General features: G+C 40.4%; 1 protein-coding gene across 1 annotated transcript in view; it reads left to right on the top strand.

Moving 5' to 3' along the window:
- The first annotated feature begins 2,343 nt into the window (after window positions 1-2,343).
- LOC124550954 overlaps window positions 2,344-24,691 on the top strand; it is a 122,817-nt gene continuing 100,469 nt past the window's right edge. The window contains exons 1-2 of the mRNA XM_047125769.1: window positions 2,344-2,407; window positions 6,600-6,704. Coding sequence (XP_046981725.1) covers window positions 2,357-2,407; window positions 6,600-6,704 — 156 coding nt within the window. The 5' untranslated portion in view covers window positions 2,344-2,356. The remainder of the gene's footprint in view (window positions 2,408-6,599; window positions 6,705-24,691) is intronic.

The raw sequence follows: 24,691 nt of genomic DNA, 5'->3' as shown, positions 1-24,691 counted from the left end.
CAAAAAGTGTCAAATAGTGTGTGTGACATTTTGGAATGATTATAATGAAAAGTGGGGCTGCAGTTCTATTCAAAGTGCACTGCCTTGTTTTTCTATGCATTTTATGTTTTGTCAAAACAGCACACTCAGCATGCAAAATAACGTTACTTCAATAACAAACATTTTGTATCACAGCTATAACTAGTGTTATGTTGATTGAAACACGAATAGTGAATATTAGCACAAATAGGGTGCGGGGGGGGGGGGGGGGGGGGGGAGGAGGGGGGAGGGGGTTTCTCTCGTATTCTGTTCCCTATATACTTGTTAACAGGTAGAAGCAAACACTAGTGAATCCTGCTGAATTGTTTGTGAATGCTTGTTTGCATTTTGCTTCCATTCACTGTGGTGTAAATGATACTTAAACAGTCATTCTTCCTGTATTCCATACTATGTAGAAGTAGAACTACAACATGGTGTCTAGTAAGTACAAGTATCTTTGGCTGGCACATTCTGACAGCTGCTGTTCAACACTCAGTTTGTGTAGAAATCATGGTAGACTCCAAGACAAGGAAAACAACACACCATGAAGGAGTTATGCAAATTTGTCACAAATTGATATTCATACAAATATTGAAAGAAAATGCAAAACTGTAAACTTTGACAGCCAGTGGGTGAATGTGTGATGCTGCAGTACAGTTTCATTGTGCAGGTGGCAAGGATTAAGTGGTTGCATGTTGATACCAGGACATGAAGTCTTTGTGAATTTCATTCTGTGTACTGCCTTGGACAGTAACTATGCCTCACAGACAGGCCTGTGAACAATAAACGCAGCTACAGCATCTGAGAGAGGGCATGTAGATGATCTCAAAGAAGCCAGTTGGAGCAATCAGTGAATTTCTCAACACTTGAATAGGAACAAAGCTGCTATTTGAAGATGTTGCCAGGAATGGGTGAAACATGGCTGAACACAGTGTCAAGATGGAAGTGGTTGGCCTAGAGAGGCAACAGGATATGAAGACCAAGCTGTCGTCGGAGAGGCACTTAGAGCCCCAGATTCACCATCATCTGCCCAGTGTGCAACTGGTTCTTTAGTGACCACACGGACCATTAATAGGTGGCTTACAGAAAGGGGGCAGAGCTCATGGGCCCCCTTGTATCATCTGCCTTTGACTTCTGTTATCAACTGGCCTGTAGTCAGTGGTGTCAGGCACATTTAGCGTGTAATCTCATTGACTGAAGTAGAATTGTCTTCTGTGATAAGTCCCACTTCAAACTGAGTCACAGTGATCTGTGAAAACGTGGAAGGAAGTGCCCCAGACAATGGTAAAATACAACCTGACTGTCATCTACCATGGGGCCTGACAGACAGGAGTCATGGTCTGGAGTGCCACTTCATTTCTTAACAGGGCCCCTTTGATTGTCATCCACAACACCTGTACTGCATATAAGTACATCCGTGATATGCTATGCCCCATTTTGTTGCCCTTCATGGCAATCCATTCTGGTGATACATTTCAGCAAAATAATGCCCACCCACAGTGAGACTTTCTACTGCTTGTCTTCCTCCTTGCCAAACCCTACCTTGGCCAGCAAGATTGGCACATCTCCCTCCAATTGGCAATGTTTGGAGCATTATGGGCAGGTTCCTCCAACCAGCTAATGTGCCAATTGGACAGAATTTCACACAATATCCCTCAAGAGGACATCCAAACAGCTCCATCAATCAATGCCAAGATGAATAACTGCTTGTATAAGGGCCAGAGGTGAACCAATGTGGTTTTGACTTTCTCAATTTGTGAAGATCTGTATCTTGAATGAATCATCCATTTTTTCTGAAATTGTAGTGATTTGCTTGTCTGTACCTGTAAATCCCATCTGTATAATTCCTTCATTGTGCATCACTTTTTTAAAGGAGTACATTATGCTTACGTCTAACAAAGAATTTAAATTTCAATTTTTAGATGGGCCAGATGTGGAAGCATTTTTGTCTTTCTGAATTACTGAAGATCTGTATTGTGAATAAATCACCCATTTTTTTTCCTGAAAGTGTAATGATTTGTTTTTCTACACTTGTACATCACATCTACCAATTTCCATCCCTCTTGGATAATTTCTTCATGGTGTATCCTGTTTTTTTAGTGTATTATGCATATGTGTAATGAAGTATTTAAATTTAAATTTTTAGATGAGGGTGGAGGAATCATATTTAATGGTTTTTGAGGGCACCAAATTACATAGAGCTGGCTCTGCATATGTAATTTGCTTAACATTGCACATAAAAATGTGGATAGTGGTGATAACATGACTTTGGCATGTATATGAACATTGAAGCTCACGATGAGATTGTGCTCCTTTTCAGTGTCTGCTGGAGTGGGAGATGCCTGATGGTCACGACAGTCCACAGGACCCACTAAGCATTGCTAAAGAGGTGAGTGCATCTGTACTTCTGTATTCTTTTTATTTTGCTGTGGATAGTTGCATTGCATAGCATTTAATAGTAATTTATTTATATGTTTGTCTGTTTATTCTTTGTGATGAAAAGAGTAGCAACTGTATGAATATCAAGAACACTGGTCGCAAGCCAGTGCTGTGAAAAAATGGGAAATTTGAGTTGTGGAAGAACTATATAGAGGGATCATACAAGGGAGATGAGCTTCAAGGCAATTTTATAGAAAAGGAAAGGGAAGTATTTGAATATGACATTGGAGCAATGATACTGTGAGAATTAGACAGAGCATTAAAAGATCTATGTTGAAACAAAGCCCCTGAAGTAGACAACATTCCCTCAGAATTCTTGAGATACTTGGCACAACTATCCTACCTGTTGTGCAAGATATATGAGTGTGACAAAATACCCCTGTACAACAAGAAAAATGTAATCATTCCAATTTCAAAGAAGCCAGATTCTGATACGTGTGAAAGTTACCAACCATGATTTTAATAACTCTTGGTTTCAAAGTACTGACACAAATTATCTACAGAAAAATGAAAAACCTCGGGGAAGATCAGCTAAGTTCTGGAGAAATGTAGGAACACACATGGTAACACTGACCCTACGCCTATCTTAGAAGATCAGTTGAAGAATGTGCTTTATAAGATTTGTAGATATAGAAAAAACTTTTGACAATGAAGACTGGAAAAGCCTATTTGAAGGTAAAGTCCAGGGAGCAAAAGATTGTCTGTACAACTTGTACTGAAATCGTACTGCAGTTATAAGAGTCAAAGGACACGAAAGATAATCATTACTTGAGAAAGCACTGAGATAGGATTGTATCCTACTCCCAGTGTTATTCAATCTTTGTATTGAGCAAGCAGTAAAAGAAAACAAGGAGAAACTTGGAAAGGCGATTGAAGTTAAGAAGTAGAAATAAAAACTCTTAAGTATCTGTATGTCCATCTTTTCAGAGATTGTTGCAGGACCTCAGCTGTTCAGTACAAAATTTCTAATCAAACACCTTTCAGGCATCTAAATTTCTAAACTGTTATTTTATTGGGATACCAGTTTCAGTGATACATTGCAACATCTTCAGGCCCCCTGACCTATGTGTAGGAAGATTCCAACCTCAGTTCTGGTCAAAACAGTGCCAGCATTCAAAGACCGGTATCTGTAGGTTTTTGATATGGTGATCACTTCAAAAAAACAGTGCCAGCATTCAAAGACTGGTATCTGTAGGTTTTTGATATGGTGATCACTTCAAAAATTACTTTACCCAAATTGTGCTGCAGTTTTGTTTTTGTAGATACTCCCTTGCAGTGTAGAAGCAGTGCTTGACTAAGTAATCTGTCAGTGTTGATTTGAAATTCTGCACAGATTCATTACAGGTGATGTATGGCCTGCTACTGTTTGATTTTTGTTTCATAATAATTAAATTTTCTATTAAGTAAAGACATGGAAGTTGCAGTACTTCATTTTTCTTAAATAGTGGCTAACACAATAATCTTCCGTCTTGAATAATCTTTTCCTTTAATCTAAATGATCTCAAACTTGCTCCTCAGTGTCCCTGAAATGCACAACCATTTTTCAATATTGACTGAACTCAAGTAAAATGTAAAGTCCTGGGATTATCATATGATACACAGTAATTATAACTATGATATATTATGAAACGTGTTTTGTTCAGTTTTCTGTTTATGTAGTCTACATGTTTATTCCATTTTATATTCTGTTGTATCCAGATACTGGAAAACTTTGTATTATCTTTCTTTTGTTTTTTTTTTCAATTGTTTGTTCGATTATATCTATATGGGGATTAGCTAGCGTCCACTGCAACAATTTTTCTTCAGCTTGCAATCACATTGTCTGCATCAACGTACTCTAGTACATTCTCTGTGACAATGTTAACGTTGTTTCCAAAGATTTCTTTGGCACTACCTGTAATTAAGATGCTGGTGTTATCTGTAAATTGGCATAGCTTTTGTTCCTTTCTAACAGATTCAACAGATTAGAAAACAAAACCTACTTACATCTTACTTAACATAAAATCAGTTTTATGCACAAATCACCATTATGAATTTGGATGTTCTGTTCCCTACAAATCAAAAGATAGTAGCAGATTATAAATATTTTTTTCTGACCTATGTTTCTAATCCCTCTGTAGTACACACAAATACAATCATTTCTTGGAATTTTTGTATCAAAAACTTCTGATGAAAACAGAAGCAGTCAGTTCACTCCATCTATTTGAACTTCCCGCACTTCCTCCCCATTGGGGAGAAGTTGTAATTTCCCTGTGAAATGGTGTGAAACTTGCTGCTCTGGAAAATTTGTTTTGTGATCATCACAATTGTTGCTGGTTGTAAGAGAAGTCAAGTGCCAAAAGAAAGAAAGAAAAAAATGTTCTCCCAGTGTTTTGTTCTGTCTAGACTGGACATGCTCACCAATCTGTGTGAGCTGGTTCACACTTGTGCCTCAGCAGTGAGCAACCTTCCGGCTCATGATGAGTAATGGTGGTGGTTGGGGAAGGCAATAGAGGGGAGGAGAAGGGGTGTCAGAACGAGGCTGCTTGGCATGAGAAATTATTGTCATCGACCACTGATGTTAAATCTACAGAGATTTGCCATTACACTTTGGTGTAATCACACCTTTCATAGCAAACCGATTCCCTAAGACTGTTGCAGTGACATTTCTTTTAATTTATGCTGATAAGAACATGGAGCAGCTAAAAAACATGTTATTTCTTATGACTGATTCAGCCTTATAATGAATGTTGTTTTTGGACAAAGTTTGACTTCAGCTTGTATCTTGTGACTGTTTTATTCACATGTTTGACATAAAATGATGGATGTCAATGAACTCTACTTATTTTGCTTTTCTGTAAAGCATGGATGCCTGTTACTGCTGTCCATCCACTGCTAATGTGAAGATAAGCTCTTAAGTTGCAGTCGATGAGTTAGTTTCCATGGGTAAATTTCATTCTCTTCACTGTAGAAAAAAGTTGCTCATATGAGTATGTTGGTGTAAACATTGACATGATCGTAGCTTCAGACCTGTGAAGTCTTGGAAATTTATGATGGAAATTTTATATGAGTCCACAAGACCTATTTCATTACAAAATTTATCACCCATCTGTTTGTCACACTGTGGCTATTTTACTACAAAATTTATCATGCAATTGTCTGTCACACTGTGGGTCTGTAAGCTACAATTGTAGGTAGCAATCCTGCACTGTCATCTCCATTGACTTGCAAAGACCTACTCTCCACTTTAAGCATTGTGCTTATAAGTATGAGTATGTTCTCGCGTCTAAGGCTATGGCAGGTGTAACACACAGCCATTCCTCTGAAAACTGCCCACATTTTCCATTTCCTTTGCATCATATAATAATGTCAGACAAGCACATTTTATCATGAGTGCTCACTGTCCAGACGGCAAGCAAGTGTGAGCATTTGTGCTCGCCTAACCACCTCCTGAACAGGCTTGGTGTAGACTACTGTGTTCCCACTACTGCACATTTCAAGTAAATCAGTCAGTATATGGCTGTGTTCTCCACTGCTATATGCATTGTGTCCAACCACTGTAATGCAGTAGGTATGTTCTGTGTTGTGTAAATACACCTCTGTTTGCTGTGATGTGCCATTCCGTTCACATACAGGTGAGTTGGTATTAAACTGTACAGCTATTTGGGTAGCATGCTAACTGATAACTGGATGAGTGAAGAATAAATGAGATTAATAACTGGAGTGACTTTTATGCTTTCCAAAGAAAGAAGCATTTATTATGCATAAAATTTGGGTTGGAGTTAGGAAAAAGATTGGTTAAATGTAGATTGGTCATGACAAATACTGTGAGGAAAAGGGGTTCTAACAGTTGCTGTTGTAGGTACATTGGAAGGACAGAAGAATACAGGAAGGGAAGTGTAAATGTGTTACATGAAGTGACAAGTGTCAGATGCCAGACTATGAGGCAGTTAGCATAGAACAGGACTAGATGGAGACAGCAGTGGTGTAATTTGCTATTTGATGTGTGAATAGTACCACATTAATATTTGTGATCACTTCCTCAGAGCCATTTGTTAGATTGAAAGCAAAAGAAGTGAACTAATTATTTCTCTGTTATTTTGCTTGAAAGTGTGGTGTGTCCTATCTCTCACCTTACATAGCATTTTCTTAAACTGTTTCAGGAAAGTTCATCTTCAGAAGATTTTCTTGGGCCTGGCACATACAATATTGATAAAACAGAAAATGAGGAAGATGAAGAGGAGCCAGTGTGTGAGGAAGACGGACAGGTAAGTAGTGTTCCCAGTGGCCACTGGTATGGTGAAGGCAGATATTTACATCAGAACTCCAACCAGCATCTACAGCAAATAGGGAATGCCATTAAAAGTCTTGTCGAGAGAGCCAAAAACTTTGCTTGATATGAGACCTAAATGCCAAATTAAATTGTCTGAAATGGGCTTTGCAGGAAAGGAGTAAATAGGCTTCAGTGACCAAGTAACAAAAAGAGGTCAAAGGCCAAGGGTGAAACAATTAACGAATTAGTTCAGTAAGAGTTTACAAAAACATAACATCATATTAATTTTTAGATCAACCAAGAAAATACATCAAGTGCTCAGATCTGTATAGGATAAATATCCTTCTCTGCTGGAATATATTCCTGCAGGGACACAGAAGTCTTTGCTGACTAGAGAAAGTCGAAAAATCAGCTGTAGCAGAGCACGCTCTTCACTCAAGCAACCATGAAGTGAAACTTCATAAAACCAGAATTTTATCTACTCTTATGAACTATTGTCCATGGCTCTATGGAGAGGCCATAAAAATTTATATAAACATGCAGACAATTTTAAGAGAAAAGCAGAAGTCATGGAATTGAGTGATACACTGACAGTAGATCTACAGAACTGATAAACAAGTTCTGCCTTTCACAGATGACAGTTTGATAGTTGAGTTTTACCTTTGACAAGGATTGTCTCTGTTGACCACCACTCTTTTTACTTATGTCACTCTCCAACACCTGATTAAGGTGGAATCGCAGCTCTGGACAAAATCTTAAGAAAAAAAAAGTTTCATAGACAATGACCATACAACACAGAAGGTTCACCAACAACTATATTAGATGAAGTTCAAATTTTATTTCAAGCAGTTGCCTGTATAATGCTAAATTTTCTTGTAGTAGTTTAGTGGGAAGGGACTTTTAAGAACAAAAAGGTGCAACAGTCAGTGCTTTATATATCTTAAATAAGTGTATATAAGGTTTTTCAAAATAAGTGTTCCATATTCTTAAAGCAGAAAGTACTGGTCAAAACAAGGGAAAAAAGCCCAATTTGATTGTGCCTGGAAACAAATACTTGGGATATGGATCATATTACATGTGTAATTTTCAGGAATATTCACTTTTGGAAGTTTTTCCTTTGGCCTAGCTTACAACTGCTTCCTTATTTAGATAAAGTAATGGGTGCTATTGACAGTGGATCTTAAGTTGATTCCACAATTGTAGATATCAGTAAGGTGTTTGATCCCATTTTTCACCAGTGGCTTCTATCGAACTGTGTGCCTGTGTGAAGTAGATTGGCAGTTATGTGACTGGACTCCTCATTTCCAGTCAAATTGATCACAGTTCGTAGTAATTGATGGGAAGCCATCTAGTGAAACTGAAGTTATTTTTGGTATTCACCAAGGAAGTCTTATTGGCTCTCAGCTGTTCTTAATCTATGTAAAGAATTTAGGTGACATTCTGAAAAGCCATCTTAGATCGTTTGCAGGTGATGCTGTCATTTACTGTTTAGTAAAGTGAAATGTGGTGATTAACCGTAAACAATAAAAAGTGTGAGGACCTAACATATGTACTAAAAACCATCTTGACACTTTACCTCAGAACAACAATCTCAATTGTAAATACACTCCTGATGTGGTGCATATACCAAATTTGTTCCCAAGAATGTAAATTTAATACAGGTTGATTTTTGTATGAAAGTTAGCAAATGTGCAAAAACAGAATGTATCTACAGAGCAAATACAAGTTTCAAAGTCAGTTAGCCCAAAAACAGAGCTAAACAAAAATATTAGTGTGTTTGTGACAGCCATGGATGTGAAATTGCTGCATTATTACAAGATAAATGTAATTTAATGGTAACTGGTTTTGTAGAACCAGAAGCGCAGTTTTTAGAGATAAATGAACCAACAAACTCTAGTGAAATATCCAGCTTAAGTAAAGGTGATTCTGTTATACTTCTAGGTGGTTCAAAGGAAGTACAAGTGAATGAAATGAATAAATCTACAAAATAAATTAGGAAATGTTTAAACAACTTATTACATGTAAATGTACTCATTGTTAACATTCCTCCTCATTATGCTTTGCCTTCCTGGTCGTGGCTCAGCTAAGAAATTTTCTATACAAACAAACTAACCTCAGGAATATGTTCTACCTTTCATAACATAGAGATGATTGATACATATAATATAGGAAGAAAATTTCATATATAACTCATTGGCTACATTTAAATATGTTGGGAAAAGAGCAACTAGCAGAAAAACTATGAAATGAAACCCTAAAGAAAACAATCCCATGTTTCAAAATAGCCAGACAAACACAAATTTAAAAAATGGTTTAGACTGGAAACAACAGAAGTGTCGACAGAAGCAGGACAGTGTCAACCACTCAAAATCATCTTGTCTGCTAAAAATTATATGCAAAAAGCCACATACAAAAATAACAACTCTGCAGATTTTTAGTGTAAGTGTTTTGTCAGTGATGTCTGTAGAAAAGGATTTAATTGAACATTTAACTGAGAAGCCACAAAGCCAAACATTTCTTGTATCACATAATAATTTCCAGTTGATCAGAAATGAAATTCCAATGCTACAGTGTTATTTCAGTCTGAGATAAATCCAGGTGTAGTATGTACTAATGAGTACTGACTGAGAAAAGAAGAAATTAAGAATGGTACTCACTAACCAGCTCCTATTGTAGGCAATTCTCTGCACATGATGGTACTGCCATCTTCGTAAAAGTCCAGATATAATTTTGTGAGGTAGGGCAAAATAAACATTGTGCACTATAAGTAGATAAGGACTCTGAGTTTTCTACGTTTAAGCTGCCTGAATTAAACCAAGTAATTATAAATGTATATACTCTGAAGAGCCAACAAAACTAGTACACCTGCCTAATATCATGTAGGACCCCCGCTAGTATGCAGAAGTGGCGCAACACGATGTGGCTTGGACTTGTCTAATGGGTGAAGTAGTTCTGGAGGGAATGGACACCATGAATCCTGCAGGACTGTCCATAAATCCGTAAGAGTATGAGAGAGTGGAGACCTCTTCTGAACAGCATGTCCCAAGGCATCGCACATATGTAGCAATTCTGGATGTGTGGGGTGTTGCATAGTCCAGCTGTAATTGCCCAAGTCCATCGGAATGCACAATGGACATGAATGCAGGCAATCAGATAGGACACTTATGTATGTGTCACCTGTCAGACTCATATCTAGTCATATCATGGGACCAATATCAGTTCTAAACAAATTCAGTGAATATTTCACCCCACTAGCCAAAGGGTGCATTCAGTCTAACTGCAAGGTACCATTCTCAAGTTCCACCAGTATGTCAAACACCACTAAAACTAAAATGTTTGTTTCTGAAACAGACCCCAATGAAATACCTCTAGTGGCTATGATGAAGTACCTGACTATATAATAAGTGTGTGGTGCCCTCATAGTAAAGCAATTATCGACCATCTTCCACCATTCATTAAAAATTGCCATCTTTCCAGATGCTCTCAAAACAGAGGAAGCCTCACCATTATTAAAGAAAGGTTTCCCTGGTTTAGTATCCAGTTATTGATCTTTGTCCATATTAAGCATCTTTTCAAAAATTCTGGAAAAACTTTTTTATGGCAGACATAAATTTCATAAATAATCAAGCACCTACCAGCATTCAACAAAAATCAAATGACCAGCATAATATAGCTGCAGTTATGCTCTTAGATCTCTCTAAAGCTTTTGATATATTAGGTCATTAAATGCTGCTCAATATATATGAAAGAAGAGGAATAAGATGTGTGGCACATAATTGGTTGTGCTCTTACAGAACTGCAGACAGAAGGTATCACTTTAATATGATATTAATGTACAGAACAAAATCATTAATAGGGTTTTCCTCTCAGATCAAAGATCAATAAAAGATGGTGTTCCTTTTATGTAGGTGACCTTCTTGATCTCATGAGCCCTCAAAAAACTATCCCATTTGCTGATGATACAAGCATAGTGTTGACTGGATCTAGTCCTGAACACCTTCAGTCAGAGTCTGATAACTATATGAAAAGACTTCCTGAGTATGAAACTTCCTGGCAGGTTAAAACTGTGTACCCGACCGAGACTCGAACTCGGGACCTTTGCCTTTCGCGGGCAAGTGCTCTACCATCTGAGCTTCCTGAGTAGTCTAACAATACTGCCTAATTGTTAATACTGGAAAATCTGTATGTATCAACTTCCATTTAATTCTCTCATCCTGCCAGAAAACTGTCCAAGTAAATTTTAATAATGATAAAATTGAAAATGTAAATGCAAAAAATTTTTTGGATCTATGGGTTTGACAGCATTTAAAATGGGATACACATGTAAACAACTTATCAAAGAAACTCACATTATTGTGCTATGGACTAAGAATATTGAAACCTACTACCAGAAACAATCCTATTCACCAAGGAATACCTCATAAGAAAAGGAAAATTAACCCAAAACAAGGATGCACAAGTTATACCAGAGGATGATCAGATATCCACCAAATCTTTTCAAGGACATCATAACAAACAACTGTAATTCACGTTGGTGATAGTTACACTATAAGATTCCAGATCAAATAAAACTTGCTCCAGATACAGTATCAGAAACAAACTGATGGTGTTTCTAACAAAGCATTGCTTCTATTCAATACAAGAATTCCTAGAAATGAAAAATTAAAAAAGTACTAATTAAATATTAACAACTAAGTGTAAGCTGAGTTGCCAAACACAAAACTGCTGCTTCCTGTTGAAAATACTACAATTGAGTGTAGAACATTTATTTGAGTGTAGAACATTTATAGGAAAAATAGTAACCCATACTACTACAGTATATAAGTATGTTTCAGTTACACTTCTCAAAAAAAAATTAATACTTTTTATGTATGTATACATTTTATTAGTAGTAATGGAAAATGCAGAATGGTATGCAACAATATTAAGAAAAGGATAGTTGCTACTCATCATATAGCCGAGATGCTGAGTAGCAGATAGGTACAACAAAAAGACTGTCACAAAATGAGCTTTTAGCCACGAAGGCCTTTGTTGAATATAGACAACAGTCATACACACTCATGGAAATGATCACAGTCTCTGGCAGCTGAAGCCAGACTGTGTGTGTGTGTGTGTGTGTGTGTGTGTGTGTGTGTGCTACTCAGCTTCTCTGCTGTATGGTGAGCAGCAAGTATCATTTCATAATATTATTTTACTAGTAGTAAATTTCATTGCCTGTGTGTTCTCAATGATTGATTTCATTTGTCATATATTTCTAAATGTTATTCTCTTTCTGTAGTATTTCCAGTGAACATTTTCAGTATTTCTGTATTTCAGTGAATATTTGAATAAATTCTTAAGTGGCAATCCATTTGCCTGCATACTTCTTAGTTGCTCATGTTCATTGTTTGTGCACTCTGTGTGTTATTACAGTCATTAATGAGCAAATGTATAAAAATTTTTGAACGACAGTCCATTACCTTCATATTTTTGAGTTGCTCATATTCATTTGACTGTATACTCTGTATATTATTACAAGCATCAATGAATAATTTTTCTGTTTCCTTGCTCAGTGTGTAATTTTTTTAGAGAGAACAGTGTTCTGAAACTGCATATTTTTTAATGATAAATGACTTGTCGTGTATCGTGTACTTTTTGTGCAATATGTGGTCCACTGGATAAATAAAAAATTACCAAATAAATCACACAAATTGAAAGGTTGTCAGTTAAACTAAATACCTACTGATTATAAGTGCAAACAACTAAAACAGGGGCCATGACATAAAACATTCAGTGCACAAGATGAGGCAAAGACTGTGTTTCTTGCTAGAACTTCAGAACTTCTAGAACAGAGGTGGGGGGCAGATACACTAATGCTGCTGCTTGCCCATGGGCATTGCCAGCCTGCAGTCCCCCCTCCACCTCTCTCCTAACATCACTTGATTATTAACAGCACATGTGTATTGTCAATGTTGTCAGTGTCGAAGCCTGTTTGACGTTTATAGGAGGACAAAATTAACGAAGAGGAGCTAAAATCCTCAAATTGAAAAGTGGTCAAATCCTTATGCTTCAACTTGAAATGGGAAGGAGATTACTTTTTTTTCTAAAGTGCAAGCTGGTCCTCAGTCCTGTTTTGCAATACGGTTTTATCAGAGTGGAAGAAGTGCAATGTAAAGTGACGTTTTCAGCTCCTTCAGGAGAACTTTGTGACGCCATTGGATACTGAGGATAGTCTGGCTGAATTTCCCAAGTTAAAACAGAAGAGAGAGAAAGAAGAAAATTCACATAGATATGTTGTTTCTTGAAAATGTTACAATTATTTATAAAGCATTACATTATTACCTCTTCCATGTAACATATGTACAGGAAGAGAACCATATCATCCACAATAATAGTGCAATGAGAGTGAGCTGTCACATAGCTTTTAAAATAGCCAAAACTGTGTGTCCCTTCAGTGATGGAAAATTTCTTAAAGAGTGCTCTGTTGCTGCTGCAAAAATCTTGTGTTTGGTGACTCTTTCTGTTTTTGAAGCAGTTCCTCTTTCAGGGAGAATGGTATGCGGAGATACTGGAGCAATGATGAACACCGTGGAAATTCAACTGAAAGATCAGATCGAAAATATAGTTTTTTCTCTTTGGCTTTGGATGAAAGCACAGATGTAATGGATGTGGCTCAGCTTGCTGTATTTATGAAAGGAGTTGATGCTGAGTTCAGTATGATGGAGGAACTCGATTTAAAGTCAGTGCATGATACAGCTATGACAGGTGACATTTTCTTGGTTAGGGAACATTCTTGACTGATATGACCTTGTTAGGAAAAACTTCATCGACTGCAACAGATGGAGCTCCAGCAATGATTGGCCAGAATTGATAAGAATAAAAGATGAAAGAAGATGGTGAGGGAATATGGTATAGTTGTAGGTAAACAACTAGAATTCTCTCATATACAGATTTATTCACACTTAGCGTCTACACAGATACAAGTCCGGAGGCTAACTGCCGTTAGCGTCCATCATGCTTTCCAAAGCCCTCTCCTCGAAGATAGCACACTTACGCACAGAACAAATATCGATTTTTATGGCGCTCTACGCCACAATGGTATCCAACACAAAATACCAGTGATACACTGTATCCTACATTTCATTAATCTGTTGGCAAAATGTGTCAAAATAAGTGGTGTGATGGATGTTGTAAAATTTATTGATAAACTGAGATCATGTGGTTTGGAACATCAGCAGTTGAAATCTTTCCTGGCAGAGCTAGAGCATGATTACAGCAACATGCCATATTTTTGTGAAGTACCCTTATGTAATTGAGGTGTTGTTTTAGAAAGTTTTTTCAATTTCCATAAAGACATAGCATTTTTCATGGACATGAATGCCAGTAAGAGAGTTGGATGATCCCCAGTGGATATTACATCTTGCATTAATAACTGACCTTAGAAAGCACTTGAATGTCTTGAATACAACTTTACAGGATAGAAACATAAACTAATTACTGACATTTTTGACACAGTTGCCGTTGTGGATAAAGCAACTTTCAGTACGCTCATTTGTACAATTTTTGAATGCTGCATTAGTTAAGAATGAAATAAATTTTGAAGAGTAGGCATTGAACAAGCATTTTGAGGAATTTTTGCATTGCGAGTTGCTTTATGAGTGTGTGTGTGTGTGTGTGTGAAATCTTATGGGACTTAATGCTTTATGAGAAAACTTGGATAGTAGATGTAGTGACTTAAATCAATTCGAGCTTGAGTTTAGTATTTTTGCAACTCCTTTTGCAGTGGACATTGAAAGTGCACCTCCTGAAACTCTGTTAGAGCACATTGACTTTCAGTGAGAGGGCGAGGTCTGCAATATGTTTGGTATCACGTATTTGTGTGGAAGTGCTTTTTCAGTAATGAAATTAATGAAATCAAAGCTTAGGAGTAGCCTTACTGACATTCATTTGACTGGAGCAATGCATTTGATGATCAGTAATCGCACTCCAAACATCAAAATGCTAGTAAAAAAAAAAATAAAAATAAAAAAAAAACATTTAAATACATTTACAGAGTGATGGAAATAGATGTCTCTTTCTTTTTCATAACAAGTAGGTCAGCTCTCAGTTAGATTACACATATTAACAGGAGTTTAATCAAAAAATCATATGGTCATTGTATTTTACTTTATGTCTGTTTTGTATTTGTCACCAAGAGATTAAGCAGATGAGGGAAATACTCTATTTTTTTCCTCGATCCCGTCTCCTCTATCACTTCCCCCCCCCCCCCCACCCTCCTTTCTGTCTGTCTGGACCATCCCCCTGGAACATAACCAGGATTTTGTGAAAGGGGGTGTCCAACTTGTTAAAGAAGACCTTAAAAAGGCTCAAGTTTTTCATTTATTCTTAAAATTTCGGTAAAGAATGCCAAACTAATGTTTTTGACAAAGGTCTCTGAATTTTCACCAAGCAGAGATAAAATTATAAGCCAGAACTTTATTTATGACTACTCCCCACTGCGAGGTTGAATGCCTCCTGATGGTGTTGCAGGCACATGACGCCATAAGGAAAGGAAATAAGTGGAAGAGAGAGTAGTGGCTAGTGATTATAGCAGAGATACAGGCTGCAAATGTGGAAATCCACTAACATAAGCAGTTTTGACAGAGGGCACATTGTCATGGTGCTGCAGCTGGTATTTCTGAAACAGTGAAGCTGGTCACCTGTTGGCATACTTATGTTGTGAGCACCTATGGAAAGTGGTTGAAGGATGGTGAAATAATGATCAGGTCATATGGTATTGGATGATCACATCTCATCTCAAAATGCAGGTCTCATGGCAGCAGTGAACTATGTGCACATTATTGCAGGCCATCTGCATCATATCACGTCTGAAATCCTCCACTATGGTGAGATGATATCTTCCAACCAGATAACTGTCCATATTGCAACGTCAGAATCGTGCTACAGTGGTTTGAGGGGCATTGTAGTGAACTCACACTGACATCTTGGCCAGCAACCGTGCCTGATCTGTACCCATTGGAACATGCATCGGGTGCCAGCTGCGTGCCCGTACACCACCATCCTGTAATTTTCAGGAATTAAGTGACCTGTGCATAGACCTCTGGTGCCACATACTTGTGTAATCCTGTCAAAGACTTATAGCATTCATGACAAGCACAATTTCTGTTGTACTGTGTTTGAAAATTGGTACCACATCTTATTAAACAGGTGGTCACAATGTTTGGCTCATGGAATATTGAATTTTAGTGACCAGTGCCTGTAATGTTCAGCCACTTGATCTATTGTACCATCAGTAGCATGCTTTGCTGTAATTGATTACTATTTGTGTAACTGTGGATCATGCCCACTTCAAAATTACTCACATAAACCTCTGCTAAAACTGTGAATCTCCATGAAGAGTCTCAGGAGCAGATGTTGGACTCTGCAAGTTATAAGACTTTCAGCTGTTGAAGGTATGCAGATGACTAGTTGTAGAGTGGTCCCACTGTGAGGAGAAATGTCATCATTTCTTTTTACTATCTGAATTCCATTCATAGGCAGATCTAGATCATTGGGACTGAAAGTTTTTTACCTTTCATTTACTTTTAGTCTGAGCCCTATTTTCATCTTTCAATTGGGTGTCTTTTGCCCTTTTAACAACAGAAATACATAGAGCTTCAAAATCAGTGTCAGTTGTGTCCACAATAGTTTGATATTCTGCAATAGACAGAGCTGTTTTTGATTGGGGTTTGGTAATTTTAGAATTGTGGTGCTAATTCATGTGCCTGACACATTTTGCATTATAGCATCATGTAACATGACATCTCTATCACTTAGTCCACAAGAACTCTGCAACCTACAATGTCTTGTTAGCCCTATAAGTCTGACAGTCCACTGTTTTAATGTTTGTGCAGGCTTCTTCTTGAGAAGGAAAAGCTTCAACCTTGCTGCATCTGTGTGTTGTAAATTACATTGAGCAGCCTAACTTGTGAGTCGTGTGTAATAGTTCATGAATGAGAATTGGGACATGGTTTTAAAAGATGGTACACTTTGGCTCTGACTGTTGAAATAAAAAGAACCATTGCACGCCATATCTGTAATGTTGTATGCAGCAAAATTAGCCTCCTTATGTGTCCGATATTCTGACCAATCCTCTTCATTACTATTGAGTGGGCAAAGCGTGGATGCAGCAAACAGTAGCAGTGCTGCTGACTGTAATAGTAATTGAATCATGTTTTCAACACTGAGCAGCAGCCATTCCATCTGCTGCACTTGCAACTGAATGACTTTGTTTAGAGACAATTCCTGTGGTGGCTCAGACATAGTTAAACACTTTGAATGATACACAGAAAAGTCAAAATACACAAGGCAAAACCAGGGTGGGCAATGTATGGGAACAACGACATTTGTCATACCGGACGAAACAATAGTCATCAGTACTGTAGTGGATTTTTAGCTTTACTCCTGGAGGAGGCTGATTTGGAAATACTTGATTTTTGTAACAACCCGTGCTGACAGGAATTTCATGAGTATTAATTAGTGTCATGTAATGTTAATGTATCACTTGATACACAACAAGATATTAGTCTCTTCCCACAAAGTAGAATTGATAATTAACAGTTGTGCATAGTTCTGTGTAGCACATTTACCTCACCGTTGGCTCAGTAGAGCAACAATGCAGTCATCTTCAGCGATGATTGCAGAATGGCTGTGCAGAGCAGCACTCAGACGTAAGCAAGCAAGCAAGCTGATAGGGTGGCATGTGGAAAGTCATCTGGGCATGTCTATGCCGACTCCACTCATTTGTCGCTTCATCTGGCAAAGACTGTGCTTGCTTCCGGTTTTTTCACGAGGTACCAACCTCATCTTGGCACCTCATTCTTAGGATGACACCACAGTCTGACCCAAAGTTACCAAGGAAAAGAATTGTACACACAAAGAAAACTTTCAGCAAAATTGAACAGTGTGTGAAAACAAAAGTGTTTGAAAATGGGGTAATGAATGAAACTATGAAAAAAAGACTTTGAACTGCCAAAGTGGCAATAACATTGTGGCACCGATGAGGTCGACACCAGTATCGATCTGAGTATCATCTTTGAACTAAGCTAAACATGATCTTTGTGTAGTTCCGCCATCCAGTTCTTTGTAAGCCTTGCTTGTGTAAAGAGGTAAATAAATGAACTCCTGATAATAAGGTGTTGTTTGATGTAACTGACCTGAGCATTCACCTCACTGGTGACCCCGAGTTGTAATGTCTTCCGTTTTCGCTGTTTTACTGTGTCCACAGCCTCCGTGTTGGTTATTTTCGCATGTATTACATCAACATAACATTTGAACAATGGCTTCAGCCCAACGCATAACGCCGGATTTTGTAATCGACATTCATCATGTTGCGTGCAATGTACATCTGCCAGGACTGCAACACGATGCTTCTCACTTGACGATTACACCGATTTCGCCGGACGTTTTTGAACCTGCAACAATAAGTGAGGTTAGGAGTGTGCACGACTCCGGCTATCAGACGCCTTTGTTCCCTCCACATGTGCCTTCCCTCATTGACGGTGCAGTTACCTCTTACATATCTCCGTGCAGTGTGGGACCAATGCCGATTTCTGCAAATGCTTCGTTGGACAACCTACCACCACCAGGACAACGATTTATCATGCCACAATCCGTGCAGTACCACGTGGATTCCTGCCACATGGCCGGAACTGCTTTGTTCACAGGTCAACCTCCTCAGCATCCGACCACGCCCACGCCTGCCTCGGTTCAGTATCAGCACATGCCGTCCTGCTTCGATACCTCGGCCTGCAACAGGAACAATAGCTTGTTATCTGTGCCTGACCTCCATCTCTGTCCTACTGCTATGCCTCAGTGTTTTGTGCAACGTCACTCACCTTATCCACACACCACTTTGAGTGGAGTGACTATGAACTGTGAACATTCACACATTCCGTCCGATGTTCAACATCATTTTCCACACTGTGCTTCTGGACAGCCCGTACCTCCACAGCCTCCTTGCAACACAGGTGGCTTTGGCTCTGATCGTACGTCAAGCTTGCCATGGACTAGCACACATTTTCAAACTTTCAACTTTTTCTCACCTGTCGCCCCCGCACCGGCTCCAGTCGAGCTTCCGCTACCATTCTCGGCACATCTCGGTGCCTCATCCGCATCAGTCTTCCACGACACGTCAATCTGAACACATCCGCAACGTGTTGAACTTCCGCAACCGCAATTGACACATTACGGTGTCTCACCCACTTCTGCCTTCCACGTCGCGACGGATCACGCTCATTCACAGCGCGTCACTTTCACACTGCCTCCCAACCAGCCGTTGTCGCCACATACCCTGGAGACACACTCTTCTGGAATACTGGAGCAACAACAGCTCGTTTCAGGCAGTGCCCCGACGAATTCAACTCAACCTGTTCTTCCGAACATTCTACAACGCTTACCGACGCTGCTGCCATTCAATCGTGGCAGAGCAACAACCTGGTTCAAAATTGTGGACAAAGTGTTCGACCATTTCAAACTCTACAAATCAACCAGATTTCTGTGCCTTATTACTCACTTGCACGACCAGGAGGGCTTGATTACTGACCCGGTCGACGCCCCGGACTCAGCTCCCCAGTACACTCTGGCCAAACACAGTTCAACGTCGGCTTGCGCACTCAACTGAGACAGCAATACGGCAAGTGCTCCACGTTGAGCAACTAGGCAACAACAAACCTACCCAACTCTGGAGACGACTACGGGCCCTGGTCAGCGACGATCTACTCTCTGACACAGCTCTCCTCGCCATCTGGTCAGATAAACTACATCTTCACATCCACTTTGCTCTGGCTCAGAGGTCTCCCGAACCCGTAGAGCAACGAATGACAATTGCTGACAAACTACATGATGCATCACTGCTCTATTTCGCCAGCCACTTCCTACCTGGCAAGTCTCAGGTTCAGGCTCTTTGTCCCGTGGCCAGATGCGGCCTGGGCCATACTGTACCGACTGTTCCGCTCGCTCCGGGAAGCAGCAAACAAGCAGCTGGGACGTCACCGGCTCCGCCCACGGTCACGCCCCCTCCTGCAACTGCAAGCCGTGAATTCAACTAAACTACAATGCTCAGGTTCAACCTCCCATGTCATCCCACTCTCTGCCAACTGCAAACTCGAGTGGACTTTTTTAGTGTGCAATATTGAGGAACCTACACTAGGCATTGACTTCTTGCTATCCACAAACTTCCACCGGACCTAGTGCGAAACACTGTGTTTCATCACCAGTCCAAAACTTACTTCCCCTGTGCTCTGTCGAGCAACCCCCCCCCCCCTCCCCCCCCCCCCCCCCCCCCGTGACACGTCGGTCCAGGCTCATCTCATCCGTACATGCTCGTCTCTGTCGATGACGTTACAAGAAACAACGCACAAGTGCCTTGTCGAGCTTGAAAACGTCACTCACCTACGCAAGGAAAACTTCGAGTTCTCCCTCCGGCTCCACGAATCTCAGCTCCAGCTCTCCGATGCAGCAAAGGTATTACAGACACTGCAGCAAGGACAAAGCGAGGTCAGTAAGTGCGCCAAATCTGCTTGTAGTCCCAGCAATCGAGCCTCCGTGTGCTTACCTCCCGCTACCCCTTGCAACTGTGCTATCAAGTCTACCATAACGTGTACTGATAGTTCCACAGGACCACTCCCTCCTAACACGGCAGCATTTGACACTCGGCCAGACACGAATGTGCATGTGTGACGAGTGTCACGTGTTCCTGAACTGACAGCTCCTACCTCTCCTCTCGCAGACAGCACCTCAAACTATGCAACTTCAGCTCCTGTGTGCCGCCATATGACCGCCACTGACAACATAAATAGTGCACTCGCGCCTAGCGCTTCGTCCGTGATCGTGCTGCCACAGGCCGTGCCCTCGGATAATGGACTCACTAACGCTTCACAAGCTCTGCCGAGCTCACCCGACCATGGCGCCACTGCTTCGGGCCAGCGGCCATCTTGTCATGTTGAATCCTGGGACATTCCGCCGCCTCAGCTCCCGTTGGATCCGCTGAGTGGCTCCGAACACCATGACTACGCCTTGCCTGCCCGTTACACATTGTAAGCAAACCACCTCTCGTGCCACCGGCAACATTTCCGTCATCACCAACAGCACAGTTCACAAGCTTCGCCTCACGCTAGGCCCCTGATCTCCAGTAAACCACGTCAACTTTGTCCCAAGCGCCTCTCCAACTTTAAAAAGCAGATTTATGAACTTCTAAACTCCGCCGTCATTGAACTCTCTGGCAGTAGCTGGTCTATGACCATTCATATGACACCCAAGAAAGACAGGTCCTGGCGCATGGGCGGAGACTACTGTCGACTAAATGCGCGAACAATTATGGACACCTACCCCATACCCAACATTGCCGACTTTACCAGTTCCCTTGCAGGTGCGACCACGTTCTCAGTCAAAACTGGGAACGCTTCATCAATGAAGTGCTATTCGACATAAAATTCTACTTTGCATTCCTTGATGACATTCTTGTGTTCTCCTCCGTCAAGTACAACATTCGACATGTGCAAACTGTTATAAACACTCTCGCGGCACCAGGCATCGAGACCAACCAGGACAAATTGCAGCTACATCAACCCGCTGTCACTTTTCTTGGTTTTCGGGTCTCTGCTGACGGCATTTCACCACCCCCTGAGAAGGTACAAACAATAGTAAACCTACCCAGACCTGTGTCATTCAAAGAGCTCCAGCGCTTTCTGGGGACGGTTAATTATTATCGCCAACAACTACCTCGGGCTGCAGAGATTCAGGCTCCACTGACGGACACCTTGGCAGGCACCCACACTTCTGGATCTCGGACCGTTCCATGGACCCCTGCTATGACTCACTCTTTCACTGCCCTCAAAAGTCTCCTCGCTAAAGCCTGCACCATTGCGCATCCTCATCCCAATGCGCAGCTTTTCATCACCACAGACGTGAGCGATACTGCCATCAGCACTGTCCTTAGCCAGACAATCGACTGCCAGACTTCGCCTCTGCAGTTCTTCTCACGCAAGTTCACCAACGCACAACAGAAATATTCTGCATTTGACTGGGAGTTGCTCATGGTCTATGAAGTGATCAAGCATTTTAAGACTGACGTTGAGGGACGCCCTTTCTATGTTTTAATGGACCACAAATCCCTGGCTGCGGCCATCACACACCCGCCAACGGACCCGCCTCCTCGCCGCTTCAGGTACATGGACTTCATATCTCAGTTCACCACCGATGTCAGACACATAAAGGGTGCTGACAATATAGTTGCTGATTTCCTTTCACGAGTCGACGCTGTTCATTCGCTGTTAGACCTCTCTGAACTGCCTAACCCTCCAACCCACCGACGAGGACACACAAGACCTGATTTCAGACTCTACCTCAGGCTCATCCAAGAATTGCGCCCGGTGGGCACGCCCGCACCCTGGGGGTGCAAGGCAGTGTAGTTCAGCACCCCATACACGACCATGTGTTGCTAGTGTCAGCATAGGAGCGAGTGAGAGACAGAGAGATAGCTGCAGAGTGGGTGAGACTGCACAGCACTGCTCTGTGCTGGACTGTCCCACGGTCTGATCCAACGTAAACAAAATATTCTATTTTAGAAATAGTTTTATGTAAGGGATATAGTGTCTCATTCTTACTGTTAGTAGTTACAAGTAAATATTTTTTGTTATACTTCATGCTACAGCTTTTTGTATCCCTTTTCAAAGTTTAGAAATCGGATCCGTAGTTTGCTGTTTTGTACGTAATAATTTTAACTGACCAACTTTGAAAAATTATTAAAAATAGAATTAAGGTTATAAAACTCTTTAATTCTTACAGTCAACATTGTTAAAGAAGACAATTAACATTTTACACGTTTTTTTTTTTTGAGGTAACAATTTTGTCTAGGTTTGGTACAATATTCCGTGAGACCGCTAACCTCAAAGAATTAGTCAAATTTTTATCGCCAAGCAATGAACGGTTCTTAGTTTTAGCATGCTTTAAGAAAGAGAAAAAGCGCTCACAAATATACATAGAACCAAACATTGAGAGAAATTTGGCCGTGTGCTTGTGCAAAAGATGATATTTCTCTTGTGGAAGACATCTGTAAAAGTCATCCAAAGTTTTACATATAAGAAAGTGGTTCTGCAGGCAGATATCGACTGCAGGTCAATCAGCTCTAGTTGAAGCACTTGTGAGACATCCTCTGCCTGAAGGGAACACGGGCGAACAAATATACAGGGTGTTACAAAAAGGTACGGCCAAACTTTCAGGAAACATTCCTAACACACAAATAAAGAAAAGATGTTATGTGGACATGTGTCCGGAAACGCTTAATTTCCATGTTAGAGCTCATTTTAGTTTCGTCAGTATGTACTGTATTTCCTCGATTCACCGCCAGTTGGCCCAATTGAAGGAAGTTAATGTTGACTTTGGTGCTTGTGTTGACATGCGACTCATTGCTCTACAGCACTAGCATCAAGCACATCAGTACGTAGCATCAACAGGTTAGTGTTCATCACGAACGTGGTTTTGCAGTCAGTGCAATGTTTACAAATGCGGAGTTGGCAGATGCCTATTTGATGTATGGATTAGCACGGGGCAATAGCCATGGTGTGGTACGTTTGTATCGAGACAGATTTCCAGAACGAAGGTGTCCTGACAGGAAGATGTTCGAAGCAATTGATCGGCATCTTAGGGAGCATGGAACATTCCAGCCTATGACTCGCGACTGGGGAAGACCTAGAACAACGAGGACACCTTCAATGGACAAGACAATTCTTCGTGCAGTTGACAATAACCCTAATGTCAGCGTGAGAGAAGTTGCTGTTGTATAAGGTAACATTGACCACGTCACTGTATGGAGAGTGCTACGGGAAAACCAGTTGTTTCCGTACCATGTACAGCGTGTGCAGGCACTATCAGCAGCTGATTGGCCTCCACAGGTAGACTTCTGCGAATGGTTCATCCAACACTGTGTCAATCATCATTTCAGTGCAAATGTTCTCTTTATGGATGAGGCTTCATTCCAATGTGATAAAATTGTAAATTTTCACAATCAACATGTGTGGGCTGACGAGAATCCGCACGCAATTGTGCAATCACATCATCAACACAGATTTTCTGTGAACGTTTGGGCAGGCATTGTTGGTTATGTCTTGATTGGGCCCCATGATCTTCCACCTACGCTCAATGGAGCACGTTATCATGATTTCATACAGGATACTCTACCTGTGCTGCTAGAACATGTGCCTTTACAAATACGACACAACATGTGGTTTATGCACGATGAAGCTACTGCGCATGTGCGGATGGATATGTGTGTGTGTGCGCGAATGTATACCTGTCCTTTCTTCCCCCTAAGGTAAGTCTTTCCGCTCCCGGGATTGGAATGACTCCTTACCCTCTCCCTTAAAATCCACATCCTTTCGTCTTTCCATCTCCTTCCCTCTTTCCTGATGAAGCAACCATGGGTTATGAAAGCTTGAATTTTGTGTGTTTGTTTGTGCTTATTTGTGTGTCTTCAACATACCAAAGCTTTCGTTTGGAAAGTTACATCATCTTTGTTTTTAGATATAATGGTATATAAACATACATTTTAACCCCACATGCCTTTGTTAGAGGCAGCAATTGTTAAACATAAAACTTCAATACTTAGCTATGACTGTGAAATCATTTGACCCTGGGTATCACTAAAAACAATTCACAGAACAGTATTTCTCACAATTCACACTTTATTGCACAACATGAAAATTGTACAGTCCAGACAGTTTCCAAAAATTCACTGCAAAATAATGAATAAGTTACATATTGGTTTTCTCCCCAGCTACAGAGGATGTTCAAGAAGCATCTCAGTAGAAATTTATCCTTAGTTAAAATAGTCTTCCAGTGAAATCATCTCTTGAGGGAGAACAGTTGAGAAATCATTAAACATATTACAGTGGAATGCTGGAGGAATGTCTTCAGCTTGTATTTGTAGTAATCAAAGTGAACATTAATCAAGGTAACAGAAGATAC

This window comes from Schistocerca americana, chromosome 9, assembly GCF_021461395.2.
Source record: "Schistocerca americana isolate TAMUIC-IGC-003095 chromosome 9, iqSchAmer2.1, whole genome shotgun sequence".
Classification (NCBI taxonomy): Eukaryota; Metazoa; Arthropoda; class Insecta; order Orthoptera; family Acrididae; genus Schistocerca; species Schistocerca americana.
The sequence above is the reverse complement of the archived record's forward strand: the minus strand, read 5'-3'. Positions and strand labels throughout refer to the sequence as shown.